The sequence below is a fragment of the Corvus moneduloides genome, chromosome 4, assembly GCF_009650955.1.
Source record: "Corvus moneduloides isolate bCorMon1 chromosome 4, bCorMon1.pri, whole genome shotgun sequence".
Taxonomy (NCBI): domain Eukaryota; kingdom Metazoa; phylum Chordata; class Aves; order Passeriformes; family Corvidae; genus Corvus; species Corvus moneduloides.
This window is the reverse complement of record NC_045479.1, coordinates 18,774,476-18,797,168: the sequence shown is the minus strand read 5'-3', so window position 1 is coordinate 18,797,168 and position 22,693 is coordinate 18,774,476. Positions and strand designations below refer to the sequence as shown.

At 41.0% G+C, this 22,693-nt stretch overlaps 1 protein-coding gene across 3 annotated transcripts in view; it reads right to left on the bottom strand.

Moving 5' to 3' along the window:
• Positions 1–22,693, bottom strand: part of TBXAS1 (thromboxane A synthase 1) — a 263,129-nt gene that overhangs the window by 141,519 nt on the left and 98,917 nt on the right. For all 3 annotated transcript variants that reach the window (XM_032105667.1, XM_032105665.1, XM_032105666.1), the window contains one exon: positions 9,863–9,915. In XM_032105667.1, the coding sequence (XP_031961558.1) occupies positions 9,863–9,915 (53 nt within the window). The remainder of the gene's footprint in view (positions 1–9,862; positions 9,916–22,693) is intronic.

Below are 22,693 nucleotides of genomic sequence, written 5' to 3'. Positions count from 1 at the left end.
CAACCCACTGAAAAACTCCCACCTACATTCACAAGGAAAAATAGACTGGAACAATAAAACACAATGGCAGTGCCTGTACATCTTTGATAGCTGCCCCTCCCAAAAGCTGGAACAATCCTGCTATAAACCAAGCAAATGAAAATGTAAATGCATGAGCAATCGTCTGGGGGATTCAGATGCTTCGTGTCCTGTAGGCAAAGAAGAAAGGGGGAAAAGGTAGGAAAGCACGAGAAGGCACCACTTTTAATATCTGCCATTATTGATTAGGCTCTTCTCACTTGGAGCCTTTTAAATCCAGCAGAGACCTTCCAGACCAATGCTGCCTGCATGGCAGGGTTAGCACTGCCAGCAACACTCCTTGTCCTCTGACCTCAGTGTGATCTGCTGCTTCCACTCCTCCGGCAGCAGGGACAGCCTGTGGATTTCAGAGCGCAGGGAAGCCGTGTGCATGTGCCAGCCAGTGCAGGGAATGCACGTGTGCCTGCAGAAATCCAATATCCAAAATGGCGAGCCCAGAAGAGGCAAAAGATTGGGAAATACACTGAATGCAATGCCCAGAGCAGTCCTGGGAGTAGGTATAAACACAGTGGTGTATCAAAGGGGTGTCAGGGTCTGTTCCAAGGCTTACAAACTGCATATTTCTTTAAATATTTTCCTTAGGAAATGAACAGGATTAAAATTATGGTACTTTCACAAGCTTCTGTTCTTCACTACTGATGAAAATCCAGTTGTATTAGTTACAGGACAAAAGCAAATATAATGCCACTGAGACAGAAGAAAATATAGGTCTGTAGTAAGGATAAGTTTAAGTAATTCAAATATTAATCTCCCCATTTTGTAATATACTTCTCTATTTCAAAAAAAATTTAAATTATTTTAATAGAATTTAATATTTAAAAACTAATGCCTTTCCATGTGATGTTACATTACCATCTGACCTAGTTAAACATTTGTCTCTGTACTGCACTTGAAGACCTACTTTCTCCTGCCCCGAACATAGCTTATTTCCTACTGGCCTAAATGGACAGCCAGTGAACATATAAAATTGTTAGGCAGCTTTGGTAACATTTTACTTTGGCCCTTCACACAGAGTATTTCATAAGATGTTCTGTACAATAAAAGGTCCCGAAGAACCAAGATCCTCTCATAATGTCACTTTGAAAGACTCTGCAGCAATTCCCAGTGTCCTTGCCAAGATCCTCTTTCAATAAAATAGATTCCAACATTGACAGAAAAGCTTGGATTATTGCTGAGTGATAAAATTTCTGCTGCTAGACCTACACAGTCAGAACATTGCTCCCAACTCACTCCTTTTACTGTAAACTACTTTAAGAGGTCTGGGTAGGTCTTAAAATTTGCTGTACAAAACCTAATTTTATTCAGTAGGTTTGAAGTTATATAACATGAGGGAGACTTAAAAACATTGGGTCAAGATGCTCCAATAGTCATGACTCTATGCCTGTAATGGAGCTACACTGAAGTAAACAACAGCTTGAAGGTCCAGACCACTGTTTTCAGGCTTGTTTGCATGGGGCAGAGAGGAGATTCTGGGACAAGACATGATTTGAATCTTTATTAAGTTAGACTAGAAAAAACTCCTGTGGGAGTATCCCCCTATAATTGCTGGGGGTCATGGTCCATCTTTTCCCTGATGCAGTGTCTGTCATTGCAGACCTTCTGTGTCTCTGCATGGGAGGGTTTTTGACATTACTATAGCTTTTTAATTATACTTGTAGAATTTTATAAGTATGACTAAAATAAATCCTCCTTCAAGACAAGCCTTCAGGTTTAGCCACTCAATTTACTGGAGGGAAAGAAAGATTCACAATCCCCAGGGTAATGGTGGCTCAGCTCATTCCATGTTCCCCAAGACAGGAAAAACCAAATGAACAAAGTAACAGCTGAAAACAGCTTCTTCCTCTGCAGTGGGGTATACTTTTGCCTATTGCCTGTTGAAATCATACCCAGTTCACTGCCAGCAAAAGGTCTGACATAAAGCAGACTCTCCAGGGAAAGAAGAGAGGTAGTCAAACAGAGAAAAAGGGCAATTTTAAGATGGTGCCAAACCAATAAAGAAAAAGGAGATATTTTGTTCCCCTTTCTACTAATAAAATATAGTAGACTAAAATTGATCCCCAGACTAATAAGGTAGAGGAAAAACTAAAACCTATATATGACAAAGCAATAAAAAAGTAATGAAGAGATTTATGGAATTACATAAAAACCTTGGAATAACGTTAAAATTGTCAGGTCATGTTACTGTTTTCAACTCAACATGGAAAAGAAAAACAGGGAGGAATAAAAATTAGAGCATGAAGGAAAGATAGCATAGGGCTAAAGAGGATGGAGAGAAGTAAGAGAAAGAAAAATCCAGAGCAAATATTTAGGGGGGGGGAGGGAAGGAAGTATGAAAAAGCATAAATACAGATCCTACAAGTCAAGGTCGTGAATGGAAAAAGCCAAAACCAGAACAAACCCCAACGAAGTGATGGCACCATTGAGCAACGGCATTGAGGGCAGCACTCGATAGGAAATGCCTCTGTAGACAGCTGGCAAAGGGTAGTCATCCTCACAAAGGAAAATATAACTATTTTTAAGAAACTAATTAATAGATATCCCAAATCCATTCCTGTGCAACGCTTTGTTGTCCTAAGGGGCAGAAGCCCCATGAGCTCCCCAGCATGGGCAGAGAAGGTCTAACCAGCACATGCATCCTGGGGCTCCTAGCAGGTGGCATGACAAGGGGACAGAGCCATGGATGCTCCAGCCTGTACTAGGCTTGCAGACAACAGGCAAATACAACAGGCTGCTATCTGCAGTTTCTTCTCTGGATCCTTCTCCAGACTCCAGTGTGGCATCTGTGGAAAAGGGAAATCCCCTTTGCTCAATGCTTCTCATAGCACAGTCACAAAACAGTCACAAGCTGCTTTTGGATTTCTTTGGGCTGGCAGAAAGAAGGGGAAACTGGCATTAGGGAGTCACCTGGAGAGGCAGTAATTTGACTCTCCTGTGAAGTGACCAAGGCAGGCAGGAAAAGTACCTGAATTGAGCATTAAAGTTGATCTCCTTCAAAGGCTGCCAAGAATGGGAAGGGCACACACACACACACAGAGGGAGGCATGATGCATTTTCCTCCCTCTATGCAGACTGAGGGGAAATTATTCAGGAAATGCATTAAAAAATTACCATGCATGACACTGGGAACACCAGTTCATAATCAGATACACAGTGAGTGAAGTCAGAGACCATTAATAGCTACTGAACATTGCATATTGCATGTATCTGCTTTAGGTTTGCATCAATACTTCTGAGTGCTGCAGGAAATTCTAATGAAAGCATTTAATATGCACAGCTAAATCTACAACGCTGCTGTTTCCCATACCTTCTAGGAGGATTGGTATACTGAAATAATGCCTCAGATTTTTCAGTCTTTTAAAAGCTCCCCACCTGCTTCTTTCCAAATGGTGGAAAGGGGCGGGGGGGGGGGGGAAATGACAACAGGGACTTTACACCTTCTTAAGAAGTTTAACAAATACAGGCTCCAGTAGATAATGAAGATGGTAGAGCAATGTGCAATTGAGTCTAAGAAACTAGTTTTTGTAACTCAGAATATTTCCTCCCCCTTCCTTGAATGAGGATGACACATTGTGGTATGCAGGTGTAACATGATAAGAAGAAGCAATCTGTTTAGCAGTCTCATTCCCTTGAAAACTATAATTTTAACCATTAATTAGCTAAGAAGCAGGCAGCAGAGATCAAAGATCACCTGTGCTGTATATTAGCTGTAAAACACTCTTTAGCACATTCTCAAAAGAGACTTCACTTTTCAAATACTCCTAAAAGGGAGCTCACAAGGACTATGCTTCAACAGCTAAATGCTGCATAGCACCAGTGTGCAAGGAACCAAGAAGAAACACTTCTAGAGGAGAAAATAGAGGTGAAACCTTCTCCTAGCCAAGGCTGCTATATGCACACACAGAAGCAGACCAAGATTTAATCAGATTCCTCAGATGCTAAGATATGGTACAATCGTAGGAGCTGACACAGTTCTGGCCAGTCTCTCAGAGCCATCCTGTGTCCGGCCAAATCCATCAGTGGAGCCATACCAACCAGGAGAGCTTCCCCTATACAAACAGTAATTTGTTGGAGCTACGATCACAGCAGCTTGCACGCACCGTGACTACAGAAACAAGCATCAGCAACACGGTGCAGGCAACAGGCAGTGTCCTTTGCTGCCTTGCCAAGAGCACATAAAATGCCTGTCTCATACAGTTGGACTTCACACTCTCTTTCCCGAAGTGTAAAAGATTACATCAGGTCTTTGACTTACATTGGCTTAAACAGCTGCAGTAGAGTCGTGAAGGGATTGGATGGAGGAAACAAACTTGGGAGAAAGCGCTACAGCGAGCACATGCCTGCGGCTCAGCCACCCCAGGTCACGTCTGGAGCCTCAGAGAGGAGTGGGAGAGCTTTGCACACAGAAGAGATCACCACTTGCACCAAAGGTTTCCATCCAAATGGGTTTGCCTGCCCTGAGGGCTGGAACTGTGACTTATTGATGGGCTTTTGAGTTCTGTCTGTGTATACAGAGAACACAAATGTCCCTGGACCCTACTGGGACAGTCAGAGGCTATAGTAACAAATCAAGAACCATCACAGAGTACACAAGCTCAAGTTGCACAGTTCTCATGGGAGGTCACAGTCTACACAGCAGATTTGTCTGTGGCTATGAGCTGCTCATTAATAAATACCTTTGACATTACTAGTACACCAGGTATCAATTTGCAATGTTCCAGAGAACTAAGTACATTTAAAACATGCCAGAATTAAACTAGTCAACTAACGTCCCGTAAATTTGGCCAATAAACTGCAGCCCACAGATCAGCTTATGCAGAATGTAAAACACTCCAATAATGATCAGGCAGCCACAAAAACTATTCCACCTGTAACAGTGACACAGATTCCAGCTCTCAGAACAGTGTGGTATGCCACCTTTTGGGTAAATTTTTAGGCATCAGTCCCACAGAAGGCTATGCTTTTAAGACCAATTAACTCTAGAGACAAGAGGAGAAGCTGATGATGATATACCCAAAAGTGACTCCCAGGGCTTGTTCCAGCAGCTTGATTTAACCACTGGAGCCAACTATAACCAACACCTAATTATGGTTAAGTGTGTGGATTCAGATGGAGATGTAGCATTGTACCATGAATTCTGCCCTGGAGTTTCTGCCAGGAGTTTCAGTTCTTTTTGGGTTTCAGTTCTTTTGTAAAAGACAACTTTTAAAAAAATAGGCTACTATTAACAAATCCTCATAGTGATAATAATAATAATTTAAAAAAAGGCACCTGAAAGTTTAACTTAAAAACATTAAGATTGTCCTATTGTTCTGTCCATTTATGCAATAATATTTTCCATTTCAGAGGGAATGGCTAACACATTTCACAGGAGAGCAACTAAATTGTCTACATACAAAGTGCTATCAAAAGAGGGTAGGGAGGGAGGAGAAATATTTTTCTCCCCATTAACTTCTTCCAGGTACAATAGAACTAGGTGTTTATGTGTACCAACAGCACTAAAAATATTTTTAAGGCACAAATGCAATTGTTTTATGGGTCTGATTCAGCAAGTTAGACAGACTTCTGGTTAACCTGAAGCATGTTGAGTAATACCATTGACTTTAATGTGATTACTCATGTGTTCAAAGTTAGGGGTTCTGCTGTACCGTACAATTTGCAGATAGTTAATGAAAGAAAGAGAACTCTAACCCACAACAGCAATTCTGGGGCTGGTCAACAATCTTAATAGACTCAAAGAACCTTACCACAACACATAAAGGAAAAAACAGTGAGAAGAAAAAAAAATCTTGATGAAATATGAAAGACCTGACACCAGCCAAAAAATACTCTGCTCTTTCAGAAAACAAAAATCCAGGCAAGTGAGGCTACCAAAATTCTTGTCATGTTACGTGTGAAACAGAAACTATGAAGAGCTATGAAACAGCAACATGAAGCTTGTTTTTCCCTATAATTGTCCAGATGTGATTTTCTCTAGCTGAAATATGAAAAGTAAATTCTTTAAAATATCAAACTAAAGGAAGTACCACAAGAGAGGTAGTGAGTCCACTGACCACCCCAGTGCAAAAGAGGAAATTAAACAGGATAAGATTTTTTCATAGAACTAAGTTATCTCTTTATATAAGCCTTCAGAAACAAAGATGAGAATACTTGTCCTGGGATTACTTTTTCCACAGAAAGCAGAATAAAGCTAGAAATAGAGGGGTTAAAAAACTTTGTGAAATTAAAATAGCAATAAAGACATCGTTTCTTCAGTTAAATTTGGCCCATGATGAAGACATCAGCTGCTCCCTGCAGGAGGAGATCCTGCCCTATCCACCTTAGGCTTGTCCCAAGGTATTTGATGAGGGCAGAAGGAAGGAAAAGGCTTTGAGTAAAGTTCCAGATGCCAAGTCCCAGAAACACATGTCCCTCTTCCATCCATTAAAGGGGAAAGCCCCAAGCCCCACCAGTGACAAAACAGAGCTTCTACTACAGACATCTTCAGACTTCTCACAGCAGGTTGAAGTTGAGTGTTCAAGTCAATAGGGTTTTACCTGCTGCAAGCTATTTCAGATGCAAAACAACATAAAGAAAGAGTGTCACCCCACAAATGGCACTGAATTTTAATCTGTTCTCGCTCTTTGATTACACACAGCAAGGTCTGTGTCATGATCTCTTACATTCTTCCCCATGCCCAAATGCATTGCTACAGTCAAAGGCAGAATAAGTTCCATCATCCCAGAGCAATCAGGGGGCTGTGTCATATTTTCTACTATCACTGGTAGTATGTTGTTGGGCCAAGAATATATTACTTATTTTGGCAGATTTCTTTAACTCCAAATCAGCCATACATGCTTACAGTTCTGTAAAGCCATAATGATGCAATTGCAGTAGAGTGGTCAAATGCATATGAAGTGTATATAGAAAGTAAAACTATCTCTCTCTATATACCTCTGCTCACATTGTAGTAGTTGCTTCTCTGATTCCATAAAATATATTGTCCCTCTTTATTTCTCTGTCTGCTTTTATCACCTATTTGCAAAGAGTAGCCATTAACTTGCAATTGAAATGGAACAATTGGGTATGGTGGAGGTGAAAATAAAGTATCAAAGCATCAATATTCATCCAAAAATGAGTGGTGTAAATCACTAACTTTCACAGCAAACAGGGCTACTCTTCTGCAGAACTCCTATGTGAATAGAAGAATATTCAAGGCAAATCTCAATATGTATCAGTACATTGTTTTCCAAGTAGGATTTTTTTCAACTCTGTTTTTGCTATGATGAAATAGCACACATATTGTAGACGAAGCATTTTTATAGAAGATACTCCAAATTATAGCTAAATCAAAGACTACCACTCTGTTGTAGGACCTCTTCAAAAGTCATGCCAGTGGCTTGGATTTCCCTGTTGAATAGAAATGCTCAATCTCTGCTTCTGCACCAAACCAGAGCTGTTTGTTTCTGCCTTGGCCTCCATCTTGGGCCACCTCTGTATGAAAACAGTTTTCATACACAAACTGACAACTGAGGACTATTTGCATTGTCTCTCTTTATAAAATATCAATACCATCACCTCTCCTTTGGATTTGCACATGGGAGCGAAAGGGAAAAAAAGCTTTTGTGACCTACAAAAGCCTTACTTGAAATAATTCTCTCCGACTTGAGGCCTTTTGGAATGGAAGGGATATATTGTTTTGACTTGATTAAAGCTGAAAAGTTGATTTGACATCCTGTTGTCAAGGAAACCAATTCACACACAAAAGAAAACAGTTGTGATGGTATCATTCAGACTATTCAAGTGACCTTAGGAAGAAAAAAAGGCTTCAGTTCCAAAGATTTGTATTCAACTCACTTCACCACTGTAGAAATAAAGATCATTGCTCTTTATGCTTATTGGAAAGCAGTTTTCAATCTGGGAAAAGAAAAATGCCACATCTTCTTCCATCTGCCAGATCCAATACTTTGCTGGGAGTATACACATAAACACACCTACCATTTATTTGCCTATTTCAAAGAACCACAGAAAGAATCACACTGAAGACTTACAGGGAAGGAGAAGGAATTTCTTTAATTGACAGGACTGTGATAAATACCCCCTGACACATACCCCACCTATTGAACAGCAGCTCACAAGCCAGGTTTTAAAACATCCTCCTTCAACTACAAATAGACCTTACCTCGACCACAGCATTGTTTGCATCCAGCTTTGTTTTCCTGGGAGACATCAAAAAGCAGCATTTTTTTCTCTGCTAGCCTCCTAGATGCCTCACAAATTGAGTTTTCCATGCATGCAATAAATGAAGCATACTTATGCTCAATCTGCTCACACTTCCTACCTAGAGGATCCTAAAGAGGCAGAACTATCCTGGCTGACCACGACCACCATCATCCAGCTTTGAAGTCCATGCAAGTCTCACAGAGGTTTCATCCCCTAACAGTCTGTAAATAGATTGGAGAAATGAAACTTTCTATCTGCTCACACACTGTAATTATACATCTCTTTCTCCAGTGACATAGCCTTGCCTGGCTGAGTGAGCAGACAGATAACTAAATAGCAACTTGTCTCAAATTCAGCTTAGAAAAAAAATAGGGATGATATTAATAAGGAGGAAGTATACTGAGGAATGAATGCCAGTGTTCTTACATTATTGTCATTTAAGGGCATCACACCAAAGGTCACAGAGATAATAAGCCTCAGTCACTTTCCATTTGTTACACAACATACAAATTGCCACCACATTAATGAATATCTTTTCCCATTCCTGGCTAGCCAAGACACTGTATTATTTTCTCCTAGACAAGTACCTAACCCTTGGAATTCATTATTTCCATCACTTCTTGCAGCACTTTGTCCTTAGGGCTGAGCATAAATGCCACAAGGTGGCTGTGACTAGAGCATCAAATGCCTGAGCCTGACTTCTTTCTGCTAGAGCTTTTTTGCTGGAAGAGCATAAAGAGCATATTGGTATCTTTTGTAATCACATATGTACACACCCAGACATTCATACATGCTCTCTTACAAGTGTCTTAAACTCCTTGCAGACCACAGGAGGGGGGGAAAAAAAAAAAAAATCGACATTTTCTATATTTTGTGGATATTGCCTGATAATTATATATTGAAATAATAGTTATGCTACAAACATCAACTGTCCACAACAATAGAAGATACCACAAAACAACGACATTTCCACTTTAAATGATGACAACTGGAAAGTAATTAGTTCTTAGAACAGAAATGACATTCAGAGAAATGTGGAAGGGCTTCTACGAAGAGATATACTGCTTAAACCCTCTTTACTTCCAATAAACTGCTAAGATAGCCCAGCTGAGCTATAGAGAGAGGAATGCCTCATTTCTAATCTGTACTTCATTGTATTTTAAGTTTAGGAATTTTGCATAAATACAGATAGCAACAGCTGAATCAAATTCATACTATTTCATAAACTGAGGGGGTTTTAAGATGACAAATTATTATTTCCACTGTTCACTGTAAGTATAAAGAATATGCAGATAAAAAGAGAATATTGAAGGCTGGTAGCTTTGTACAGTTCTGAAAAGGACTAAACTTTATGTGCATAATTAAAATAAGAGAGAGAAAAAATGAAGTCCAATGCCAAATGCTGAACTAAAATAAGCCAAAAGTACTTGCTGCATGTAATCAAACATCCTCCACCTCTGTCCCTGAGACTGAAACACTGCACTCTGCATTTTGATGAACATCTTGATATTTTCTCCTTTCCCACCCCACAAACTCAAAGAGCAAGAGCCAGAAAGAAGAAAGCTGATAGCACTGCTAAGCTTACCCACAAACAGGTCCATACTCCGTTATGAGTTTTGTGTGGTTTTCCCAAAAACCCTGGAAGAAAGAAAAATAACACAGTATTTTAGAGAAGTGCACAGCAGAAGCTCTATTACACACTGTTTCTAACACACACAAAGCTTTTAACCTCAGCCAGGAGAACCATGGTATTAACTCATTACCTCACCTTTCTATCATTGTCCACGTGTGACATACACAGAGTCTAGAAATGATGCCTGGAAAAACAAATCCCAATCCCAAAAAAGAGCTGGACAGCCATGAAGCACGTTTTCATCATGGTTTTACACTCCAAAATCTGTTACCATTTCATGATTTATTCTTTTTAAACTAATTTCATCATTTTCGTCCTGACTCAATTTTTTTCGGATATGCGAATGGGTGGAAAACTAACAGAGAAATTAATAAGAGGATAAGTATATTACTTACTACACAAAAGAGAAGCCCAGGGAATATGGCAAGGTCATCTTGTTTTGGTTTTAGTCACATTATTTAAAAAAAACCCCAAACCTGCCAAGTCAGAGTTTAGCACAAGGCAGTCAGCTGCTACACTCTACAGAATAGTAAATAGCTTTATTTTTACAAATTTTTTGTATTTTTACTGTGTTTCATTTTCATAATTGATGAAAATTGGTATCCATTTATCTAAAGAAACCTGCCACTATACTAAATTATTAGTGTCTTAAATGAATTCAAATTGATCAATCTAGAGAAGGTGTGCAAAATATATCCCCAAAAATGAACATAAAAAAAATCTGTTTTAATGAAACCTCAGTATTTGAGAACCATACTCCATTGTGTTTGTAACTTGTCTATGGAAAAAGTAACACATTTGATTGCATTAATCTGCATTTATATTAATGGAAGAAAGACTGTCGTGATCTATCTTCATTCTTCAGAGAAAATTCACTAACAGTGTAGAATACTTATGTCTCATACTGAATCTTTCTTAGTTTTTATGACATACTACAGAATATTAGCTAGAACAATACAAACTACTGTAAATACATCTACTGCTGACATAGATAAACAAGCCCATGTCATGTGTGTATGCTTTGAGAGCATTTTACCACACTAAGCAAAAGAAAATCTGGTAACCAAAGGTAATGATCTGACTTAGCACCCTTGGGTGCTAACTTATCGTCCAAATTAGCAAAGCACTTGCCACCACCTACACTCCTCCTCTCATGGAGACCCTCAATTATTTTTTTCTTCTTATACTATAGTTGTGCTTTTTATTTTTTTTTTTTTTTTAATCCTGGACTCGTAATACTTTTATTCTGCAGGACAATACCTCTCCAGCTTAAGGCAAGAACTCTAGGTTTTCCTTTAGCTACAAAAAAACCACTGGATGACATGTAAGAAGACGCTAAGGATAAAATTACGAAAGAGGTGGATTAGATGACAGCCTGAGGAGAATGTATATTGCCTGAAAAGAATATATATTCTCCCCTGAAAAATTCTTTACTACTAAGGTAAGCAGAAAAGCCTCATCCATTAGCAAACTAAGGTGGACAAAGCCTTTGTAATACCGCAAATACACATACAGCTAACTCAGAAAGGCTTTTATCTGCAGACACTGCGGGAGGGGAAAAGGCACATATACATTCACACCGACCTGCATTTTTGCTATAGAGATACTCCAGCCACTGCAGGATTTCAGCCTGCAATTGCTATGATTTCAGCATTATAAAGGTTGTCTACTGATGCAAGGGGGAATCCTGGGGTCGAATTCCCGCAGCCCTGATCTCCAGGCGGCTGTTTAAGGCTGGCACAGCAGGCTCAGCCCACGGGCACGCTCTGACCGCTGTGCCCAGGAGAGCAGCCCCAACCTGCACAAGCACAGCTGACATTTCCAGCCATGCCGCGGCACCAGCGCCTCACAGGGCACAGCTCCAGGTCACCGGGCACAGGCACACAAGGGGTGCAAAGCGCTGCTGTATCACAGCTGCACTGCTTGGTCAGGGCAGAGGAACTTCCAGTCCTGTGGGACGATGCCAAATCAGCTCTGCTCTCCAGCCCACTTCCTTCCTAGCCTGAGCCTTCAGCAAGGACACCCACACTGCAGCCTGAACCCTGCCTGCTCACTTGTGCTTTGGATTGCAAGCACACACATAGGTATTGCACTTGCTGTACCCACCAGCTGCATTCCAGTGAGCCAGCAGGATATTAACATTTTCAAGAAGACTAGGCTTTAAATGATTCAGTGAAAAAGCCTTCCAGAAACCCAGCTTCTTGGAAGAACTGCTTCTGGCTCACTACAGTAGGGGGTTCAGGCAGAACACATTTCAAATCAGGTCTGTTAACCAGTAACTGGTTTTCCACCTCCAGGACTCCTAAATAATTGCACTGGCTTAAAATTAACCACACTTAATTATTTTTTCCCCTAAAGTGAGAAGTACAGGCCTGCAGGATGGGGGAAGAGGAGTTGAAAAGCACCTGGGAAAGACTGTGAGAAAGCGTCCTCAGGAGTAAAAGCAGCTTTCATTCTCTACGCTCCAGGACACTTTCTCATGCCCTGCACACACACACACACACACCACTACCTGCCTCCCAGGTTCACCCTGGGACCCACTGCTGTCCTGGCCTCCTTCAGGGACCTGGTAAGCACCTGGTAGCAGGTCTTGTGGTAGCAGGCCTGGGACAGAGAAGCCAACAGCAGACACAGAACCCTACAGAGCTGTGGTGGCCAGAGTGTAGGCAAGGCAGAGAGGACGTGCGTGCATCCCTTACACACCAAGGCACACCTTTCAGCTGGAGGAAGCTGGAGTCATAAAAAGGCACCTGTGTTTGCTCTTGATAGCCACGAGGAAAGCCAATGAACCTGCATGGACTCAGAACAGAGTGAGGGGATATGCCACGTGCACACAGCTCTGCCAGTTTTGCAGCATCATCCCCAAACACAGCTTCCAATAGACAGGCACCCTAAAAACATCCTCCTCCTCCTGTGAGTCATGTCTGAAGCACAGCAAGCCTCATAAGTGCTTTAGTAACTTATTTACACTGGCTGAGGTTGGTTTGCTTCAAGCAATTATTGCAGGCTTGTCCATGTTTATAATTGCACTTGTACTTAGTATCTATGATATAACCAAGCACCAGCTCACCACCAGCTGCTGTTTTACAAGAAAATGGAAGTAGAGACCACCTCTCTTTGCTTTCTTTCCTCATATTTCTCCACTGGGTGATCTTCAGTCAAATTCAGAAATGGTACCTGCTGGCTTGTACCCAGTGGCTTTAACCTCCCTAAACCAGGAATCATAACGAAGCAACATAGGTATTAGGAAGAGGACAATCAGGGAAAAATATGTATTCCGACTTTTTAGGAAAACAGAAGGAAACAGAAAAGCAAAACAATACACGGTATGATGGTATGACACCATGGGCATCAGGAAGAACTGTAGCACATTAAACACTCACTAGTAACAATTAAAATCATAGTTAGCAATGATGTTCCAAGTTTAAAAAAAAACCGTTTAGGTTTTTCTTTGTTTGGAAGCTGCAGAATGTGAATTAACATCATCAACTCACAAAACGGTTGGGCCAGTGGGGACTTGTCACACTGTGGCCCATACAGTGAGGTACCAGCCTGAGGACAGTCCATCATCAAACAAGATAATGCAGGAGTAGGAAAAGCTTCTTCCCCTGAAGAAAGCATATTTTACAGCATCTGGTATACCATGGAAACAGCAGCTCAAGTGGGCTGACTGCTGCACACCCAGAAGGTTCTTTGTTTACATGGCTGGCAGTTGCCTCCCTGCAGGAAATTTGCATTCTCCCTTTCCTCTGAGCACATAGCATCAGCTGCATCTGAGGATAGAACCACTCACAAGGCCAAATCCTGCTCTCAGGGATAGAGGTACAAACCCCATGGAAGAGAACAAGATCTGGGTCTGCATCAGACAGAGCACAGTCTGGTAATTGCCAACCATTTCTCTTGAGATACTGAATGTTGAAGCTTCAGCTTGAGCTGCATACATGAAAGCGCTGCAATTGCTCAAGTATTCCCTCTCCTTTTCTTCAATAGATGCTGCCACTCCAAGACAGATACTTCAGCAATTTCCTCCTCATTGCATATTCACCTTGCTAGTTGCTCACAGCAAGGAAAAAATCTGCAGCAATGTCATCTTCCCTCCTTGCTGAAAATGGCTGTAGGCACTAAGCCAAAGTTTTCAGAAAGAGGCAGTATCTCAGAGAAGCAATGCACTTTGATTTTTGGGGTGTTTAACATGAGGCCTATCCAAACTATTCCTTTTAGTTGCTCAATACCTGCAGATCTCGTGGCTGCAAATGGGAAATGACTCAAATTGTATGGAGGATGCTTTGAACATTTCAGCTTTCTGCAGGTGGAAAACAAATGATGTGGTTTATGAACTTCAGTATAGTCCTTCAGGGTCATGAGATAAAATGGTTTAAAGAAGGCCACAAAGCTGGGATCCAGCAGATGCATGCTCCTGACAGTAACTCCAAATTTGGGCTCCAAAATGGGTCCTAGAGAATGCCATGAGGGTAGCCCTTGAATTTTGTAGTGTACTGAATGTCACAAAAGCTGCTGAGCTCTGGGGAGATGGATGTGATGAGCCCATCAAAATTCACTGTAAGTGGGAAACATTACCCGTGCAAGAACAGCCGAGGGAAAAAGGCTTCTTTTGTTGCTGCCTTCTGAAAAGTCAGATACTATCTGATGTCAGTCACTTTACCAAGACACCCTGGATTCAACTTTTGACTCAGAAGCCAAAGATGCCATACCTCATAACTAGTCCCATATATGCTCCATGCTTATTACCCTATATCAGATGTGCGATGCTCTGTTTCATTGTGATATTAATAAGCACAGCATCATTGTTTGTGTGCACACCTCATATCAAGAGATTAAAAATCTATACAGTTATTTATGGTACATAATGGCAATGAATGACATTTATGGATCAGATTTTTAGCCTTCAATGGGCTTCTGCACGTCTTTTTTCCTTAGACCACCTGAAAAAGAAAATTGCTAATAATCTAGCACCCAAATTTTTTTTTTTAACACAAGCTAACATTTAATTAGAGCAACCTTGTATCAGTCTGCAACCCTCTTTGAAGGAATGACCCCAGACTGTACATCATCTCCAGTAATAATGCTAGTGAAATCACTAGGATGCCAGCAGACAAGAGGAGGAACACAGCATGAACTTCTAAGCAGCCTGATTCTGAGCTATGTACATAGTTTGTTTCCTTTGATCGTTACCATTAATGGTTGTCCTCTGTGTGTAATTTGGTTTAATTTATGTGTGTGTCATTTCAGATTTTAAAAAACACATATAGCCCTTCTAAATTTATTAAAGGCAGCCTTCGTACCCTTAATAGTTATTAAGAGAGGTTAGTGTTGTGTAATTAAGTTAATCTCATCTGTAAAGGCTAATTAACTGAACACTAATTGAATCTGCATATGAAAATTTGGACAACATGATCTCATTACACAATTTTTTTAAAAATTACCTGAACTAAACACCAAACAAATTGTAAATTTCTTTCCTTCTACCTTTTCAGATCTTTAATAAAACCTAAGTGGGCAGGTTTATTACTGTGTGCTGTATTAGTCCTTGCTGTCCTTAACACAGAGCTGTTGTCTCACTTCAGAGAAACTGCTTCAGTCCCTCCCTGAAACATGGTTATTTCCCCTCTTGTATGAGCTCTTCCTTTCTTTCTGCCCTTACTCTGTGCCTTTCATTACCCTGTTCTTCTTCTGTCATCCGTTACCTCTCCCACTCAGAAAGGACCAAGGTTCTTGGGTTCAAGTCATATCACAAAAAGGATAAGAAGGCATCCAGATATCACCTCAACCAATCCTATCACCCAAAAGGATCAGATGGCACAATACAGTTCAGTCATGCCCATTCAGCACCCCAGCTTGAAGCCACCTCAGCAGCTTTGGCAGAGCACTACCTTCTTGCCCCCAAGACCAATCGCCAGTGAAGTACTCATCTCATCCTTTTTCACCTGAGTGTGTTGGCATTACAAAAGCAAGACATGTTTTGGACCCTTTTCAGCCTTTTCTTGAGACATTTACCATTTCAACCAGTCAGGTTTCCAAACGGGAATTAAGAAAAGAACATCATTCTTTCTGGTATTTGCTGTTTCTCCCCATTGACCAGGTTAATGGCTGATTCTAATAGGCTGGTAACTGAAGAGTTGGAGGGAGGGGAAGATGAGCAAGCTAACACACAGTTGCTAGCCTGACCTCAATAGCATGCAAGATTTCTCAGTGCGTGGGACCAAGTCCTCAGATTTTCCTCACAAACCCCATCATGTGTTTTTAACAGCAGAGTTGAAAGCACCTGCACTGCGGAAGTGGCATGGCTGGATAGAGCAACTCCAGCCAGTTAACAGTCCCTCAGGCACCCCATGGCACCCCACTTCACAGCAAATACTTAATGGAAAGAGGGTCACAGGAATGGGAAATGGGATACACTGCTTGCTCTCTCTCTTTGGGAAGATAACGTATTTTATAGATGAGGGAACAATGAAAGATGCACACAGATTTCAGTAATGCATTTGGTCTGGTGGCTGGTGAACCATGATCACACCCAAAAGGATGAAAATCAGGATAAAAGAGAAAAGACAGTAAACATTGAAGGGGTAGGGAAGTGAGTATGGACTGAGGAGAAAGAAAAGGTACAGCCAGGAAAGGAGGAAATCCACAGTCTTTTCAAGGGTCAATCCTGAGACAAACCTTGTTCAATGTTTGGAGGACTGAGTTTAGCACAACAGGTAGTCAGGATTCAGTGAAGTTCATGGTTCTGAAAAGACAGATCCTTTCCTCAGCAAGCAGAGAAACTGAGATTGTCATACCAGAAGAATTGGATGATCTGAAGAACCTGAACAACAGCAACATAGGGGAGTCTTTAGTTGAAAGCAAAGCTTCACAGCCTTAGAGAGAGACTATGTTAACTCCAAGAACTTCTGCAGTAGCAGGTGATTGCTTGAAAATAAGCTAGAAATGAATAACCTGGATGGACACATTAACCATAAGATAAAGATGATGGAAAATGTATGACGGAAAAAAGTATGATGGAAACTACAGATGTAGAGTATCCGGGATAGGCTTTCTCTGGAATGCTGCATTGTAAATCTGATGAGCTGCCACATTCAAAAGGAATGAATTAAAAAGGGAACAAGTGGAGAAAAGGGTTACAAGGATCTTCAGGGAACAGAAGGCCTGTCTTACAAGTCATAATTAGGAGGGTCCATTTTAGCTAACCAAAGGTTCGTTTTAGGAGACCAAAGGGAGGAGACATGCTTGCTGTCTAGAACTGTATGGGGAGGAATCACCAGGGAGAGAAAAATATCTATTTATTATAAAGGCCTATATTACTAAAAGATCAAAGTAGTACAAACTGGCTGTGGATAAATGTTGCTTGAAATTATCTAAAATTTATTGACTATCAAAGAAACTAGCAAGATTTTAGAGCAGCCTTCTAGTCAGAACAGTGGGGACAAGAACCTCAAGAAGGGTTTTGAGGCACAGAAGGACAGACTTGGATGCTTCGGAAAAAAGAAGTGTAGGATGAATAAACCAGCTCCTCTACACCAGCCCCTGAAGGAGATCTACAGCCACTTCTAGAATAAGAGGGACTCTTCTCATGGAAAAGATTTACTACACTTCCACATGTGCACACTGCATTCACACTTCTAGTTGACTCACCTCAACTTTCCAACTCATTCTCATATAGATATAGTCTCATACATTAATTTGGCATACTGCAATGAGATTCTTGCTTTCTTTTTTTTTTGTCTTTCTCTTTTTTCAATCTCATTTCACTTTACAAACTTCATTTCCACAATATCTCTGGGATGTTAAAATGTCCATCTGTCACAGGTGGGGAGTTGGAAGTACTCAAGATTAAGCAATTTGCCAAATGCCACACAAGAAGTCAATGGTAGAGCCAGAGACAAGCTGAAGGTTTCACAATCCTCCTCCCTGGTAGCTTACAAAAACATTCCTTCTCTGCCACAGAAACACAGACAGTGTATGAGAAAGGAAAGGAATATCAACAAATTTGATCTGTTTCTGAGTTTTCAGACATATCACATACCTGAGGCTTTGAAGAAAGGCATAAGGAAAAGAACCCTATATGCACGGCTAACTCTAAAATGCTTTAAGTAGAGGGAGCTTTCTTCTTCATCCAACTATTAGCTAAAGACTGAATTACTCTTATAGTATGCATAGCTACAAATGTAATTAGTCATAGAATTAGCCAGACGCTAAAATTATTCCAGCTGCTGTATTCGACTCCCTGATTATTGCAATGATGAATTCTCCAGTCTGATTACACTGGCTTGAATAATATTTCTTTTTATCTATTTGAAAGTTACCTGCTGTTACCGTAGACCTTGTTTATACCTGCTATAGAGATATAATTGCAAACTTACTATTTTTACTAGGACTATTGTCTAGATAACACTTACTCCTGCTAGGCCCTTATTTTACTTCATAGTAAATGTCACAGATGACACCTATTCAGGCTTCTAGGAACCTTTATCAAAACCAGAAAACATGTCATTAAGAAGACACATACAAAGAAAATTACAATTTGTTCAATGTGTGTTCATGAAAAACTCCATATGAGGTCTTACAGACTCACTGCAGTTTCTGATCCTTTGATAAACATATATTTATAATAACTCAAGAAACCAGAAAAAAATAGAAAGGAACAAGGAATTTATTTTTTTACTAAAGTATGTAATTTCCACTAAATGTCTTCTAAGTTGTCTTCCTTCCAAACTGAGTGTAATTCTCTCCTACACAATCTCTACTTACATGTAATTCCACTGGATGGCTAACCACCTTTGCTGCCTTAACTACATCCTCAAACTACAACAGGAAAAGAGAGAATTACCGTGCTCTCTGTAGGAGGGAATTCACTGGACAATAGAGGACCACTGCTATTTGGATTTTCACTGTGAGCTCAATGTCTCAGATGGATTAGCATAAGCATTCAGCACATCTCACTAAAGGTGAATGTGCTTTATCAGTTTTCTTTGCTGGCCTTCCTTAAGAGAAGCAAAACAGTCATTGTGTAATTCGAAGAAATGGAAACAACTTCTTGTAGGACAGACAAACACAGTAGGTATAACAAAGGAAAACAAAGGTTTGGGGAACACTCTGTCAAAAGCACTGTTTCAGGGGGCAACAAAGTGGCATTTGAAGAAATGAAAGTTGACTTCTCTCCCAAGAAAGGGAGACAGGGACTCTTTCCTCCAAGGAGTTTTTCCACTTCAGAAGAGTGTTCCCTTCCTTCTCAGACCTATCAGCAGCAGATTACTTCAGACCTTGAAAACGTCATTTTAAAGGATAAAATATATTAACTGAACCCATTGTGAAATAATCTGTCCTGGGTGCCACAGAGTGCAAGCAGACTTTGAAATAAGCATTGCAAAAATTACACATCCACGTGCAAATCTTCCATCTTCATAGAATTAGGATGACAGTGATTAAGCTTTCTTTTCTGATGCAAGCTCTGGGCCATCTCATACTGCTCATTAGTGCCTAAGTGGGTACTATTTAGACAGGTGGGTTTCAAGAAAACCTCATCTATGGGACACAAGATTACTCATTCAGTGGGCAATATCTTGGCCTCCTCAGAGACGTTCCCCTCGTATACTGCTAGGAGTCTCTGCCATTGTTTATGAACTGGTTATAAAATCAATGCCACTTAATTATCTGTGACCACCGAGTTTGAAATTATGAAACATACGCCTGAAAGACCTAAAGATAATCACAAATTCAGCTCTCAAATTTTGATCTTTTATTGTGAGGATGCTAAGACACAAAACAGTATCCAAACCAAAGCACTAGACAGCACTCAGAGTACTGCATCAAGGGAAGAAACCTGGAAAGATCATTACATGTGACAGATATTAATCATGCCACTTAATGCATTACTGAAAGATACTAGGACTATTTCTGTATTTTAACATGGCCAGACAAGCTTAGCTTCCTCTTGTCTGATTCTCACCTTGTATGGATGCAGCTCTCAAACATGAAAACAGAAAAAATGTCCCCATAGATTGTACTGGCCTCTGACAGAGAACAGGGCATGCTGCTATCTGCAGCATGGACAGGCCAGGCATAGGCGTGACAGGTCCCCTTTTACTCCCATCTATCACATGGCACCTCTGTAAAAGCCACAAGGTTAAGGGCAGACACGTCAGCTTGACACGCACAAGGCTTGAAGTGAGCCCATACATTCAGCAGGGCAGGAGGGGGAATGTGTCTGCAGAGCAATATCTTCAGCCTAGCCATGGGAACAAACATTCCCTGTGCTTCATCCTGCTCCCAGAGTGACAATGCCACCAGGTAGGACACACCTACCCCAAACCACTGTAGACAGACATGTGCTGTAGGATCCCATGCAGAAGAGAATAGTTTTATCACTTTGGGAATACAACAAGCTGTAGCCCCAACAGCCACATTACAGCAGGCAGTTGACTCTTCACCTATTTTTATATAACTGTTCTAGCAAAATCTCCTTGCTTTCGTAAGGTAAGTTACTCTTCATTTTCTGTCTTGAAGCCAAACACTGTTTAAGACCCAAACCACCCATGTGGTAGCTGGTAGGATCTGAGCACAAAAAACCCAGAAACACTAGAAAGCCATATCAGGCCTCCCTGGAAAGGGATTAGGAAGAGGCAGACAGAAACACACAGTGCCAATCCCTGTGTGGGCTGGAGAGAGGATTGCAGAGAGCATCAGGAGCTGAGATAGCACAAGGAAACTAAACAGGAGACTGCAGCGGAATGAGAATTTGGGAGCTCCAGCAATCAGTAAGATTACTGGCCAGCACCTAGGGCAAGCATAGGATGTGTCAAGCACAGTCAGAATTTCAACTGTGACAATTTCATAGACAGAAGAGCTGAGGTTTGGAGGTGGGGATTGAATTGGCTCCTGTCAGCCATTCATTTCTGTTTCTAGATCATCACTCAGGGCTGGATTCTGCAGCAGCACCAGAAAAAAAAGCACCTTGTCAAGCCATCTGGGCTTGCTTTTTTCTTTTTTTTTTTTTTAGTGAATGATGCTACACACCTGCAAATACCAGATATTTTCCAGAGGAACCGATGCATTTAGCTGTCCTTTCAGAACTGAATGCATCTGCACGCAGGAGAGAGGCGATTGGCACCTTCATTCAGTACAACAGTTATGCAGGACTAGATGCTTTGGCATAAGGCACAAAGTCGACAGCAACCACTGCTCCTCCCTCTCCCTGTGAATTAACCACATCCCTAGGAGGCTGGGCTAGTGGCAGAAAGTAACCACTGCCAGGGATATAAAACAACCTTTCTACCACATCCTCCCCATAAAGCAACCACCTGGAGGGACTGGAGAGGAAAACAGCACAACCAAGCTCCTGATGAAGATGTCATGTCAGATGGAAAACTGTTAGCACTCTTGCACTCTCCTGCTTTTCTTACGTACACAGTACACCTGTACAGAGCAGAGGGTTTGCACATTTCCAGGTCCAAAGAGGGTCACTTATTGTAGGTAGTGCTTTCAAAGCAGGGACTTTCTCCTGAAGGTCCTCAAAGAAAAGGGGATCCCTGTTTGCTAAACAGTAAGAAGACAAATTATGGGACATTTGAATGACAAAATCTCTCCAGAATTAAGAATCAAAATAAAACGATGCACAGTTAGAAGAGGTGCTGAAAGTTTAACCTGTCTGACATCAGTGTTTGTCCCACAGAAAAAGGGATGGAGGAGTGACCACTAGAGAATGTGACATCCATTCGTGTCCTCGGAAGTAAAGCGGCAATCTCACCATACCACTGGGAATAGCACAGGACACCCTGCAAAAGCCATGGGGAAGCTCTTGCCAGTGCAAGATTTAGCAGCACTGCCAGCTGATCTCTAAACCCAGCCCTTGATCAGCAGGAAATACTGGCATGACCAGAAGGAGAACGGACTCCAGATCTACCGCCTGGACCCCAAGGCCTTTCACAGACACAGGATGGTTTAAGCCCTGCTTAAACTTCATGGATTAAACAGGGAGGTTTTACCAGTTGTGCTGGTTTTGGCTAGGGCAGAGTTATTTTTCTTCACAGTGGCTAGTACATGGATATATTTTGGATTTGTGCTGAACACAGGGTTGATAATATAGAGATGTTTTTGTTATTGCTGAGGAGAGCTTACACAGAGCCACTCTAAAAACTTAGGTCCTTCATCATGGTTTTGTGTTAATGCCTCTTTTTAACTCAAGATATAAATTACAGGGTTCATGTAGAAGTAAAGAGCAAGACCCAGATGAAGAGTCTGTATATCAGTCCTCTGACTCTCCTGCCAAAATTTCAGGCTAAAAATGTTATATGTACACCTCCCTGCTTATATGTAAGAAAGTATCTCTATATATTCATAACAACCTCAGGTTATTATTTATATGACAATCTAGGATGCACAAGAGAACCAGGTCCCCTAAAATACAGGCAAATATCTCAGCTCCTGCAGAACAAGTCATTCCTAGAGGATGATAGATTAAATTCAATTAAAGGAACAGATATGAAGCACTGTCTTTAGAGCAGAGTTCCTCTCTCTCACAAATCCTTAACAGAGAAGCTGGACATTTAGTTTTGTTACATGCCAAAAATCTTTCTGTCTTGTAAAGAAAGAGGCAGGAGAAGGAATGTTAACGACCTCTTTTTACAGTAGCCAGTTGTCAGAGGGGGTGGGAGAAAACAAGCCATACGGAAAACAATTGCCAATTTGTGGTCTTGACCATTTAAAAATGGATCCCAAAATAGTCTGCTGAATTGTTTCACCCGGAGCAAAATTACCCATGAATACATA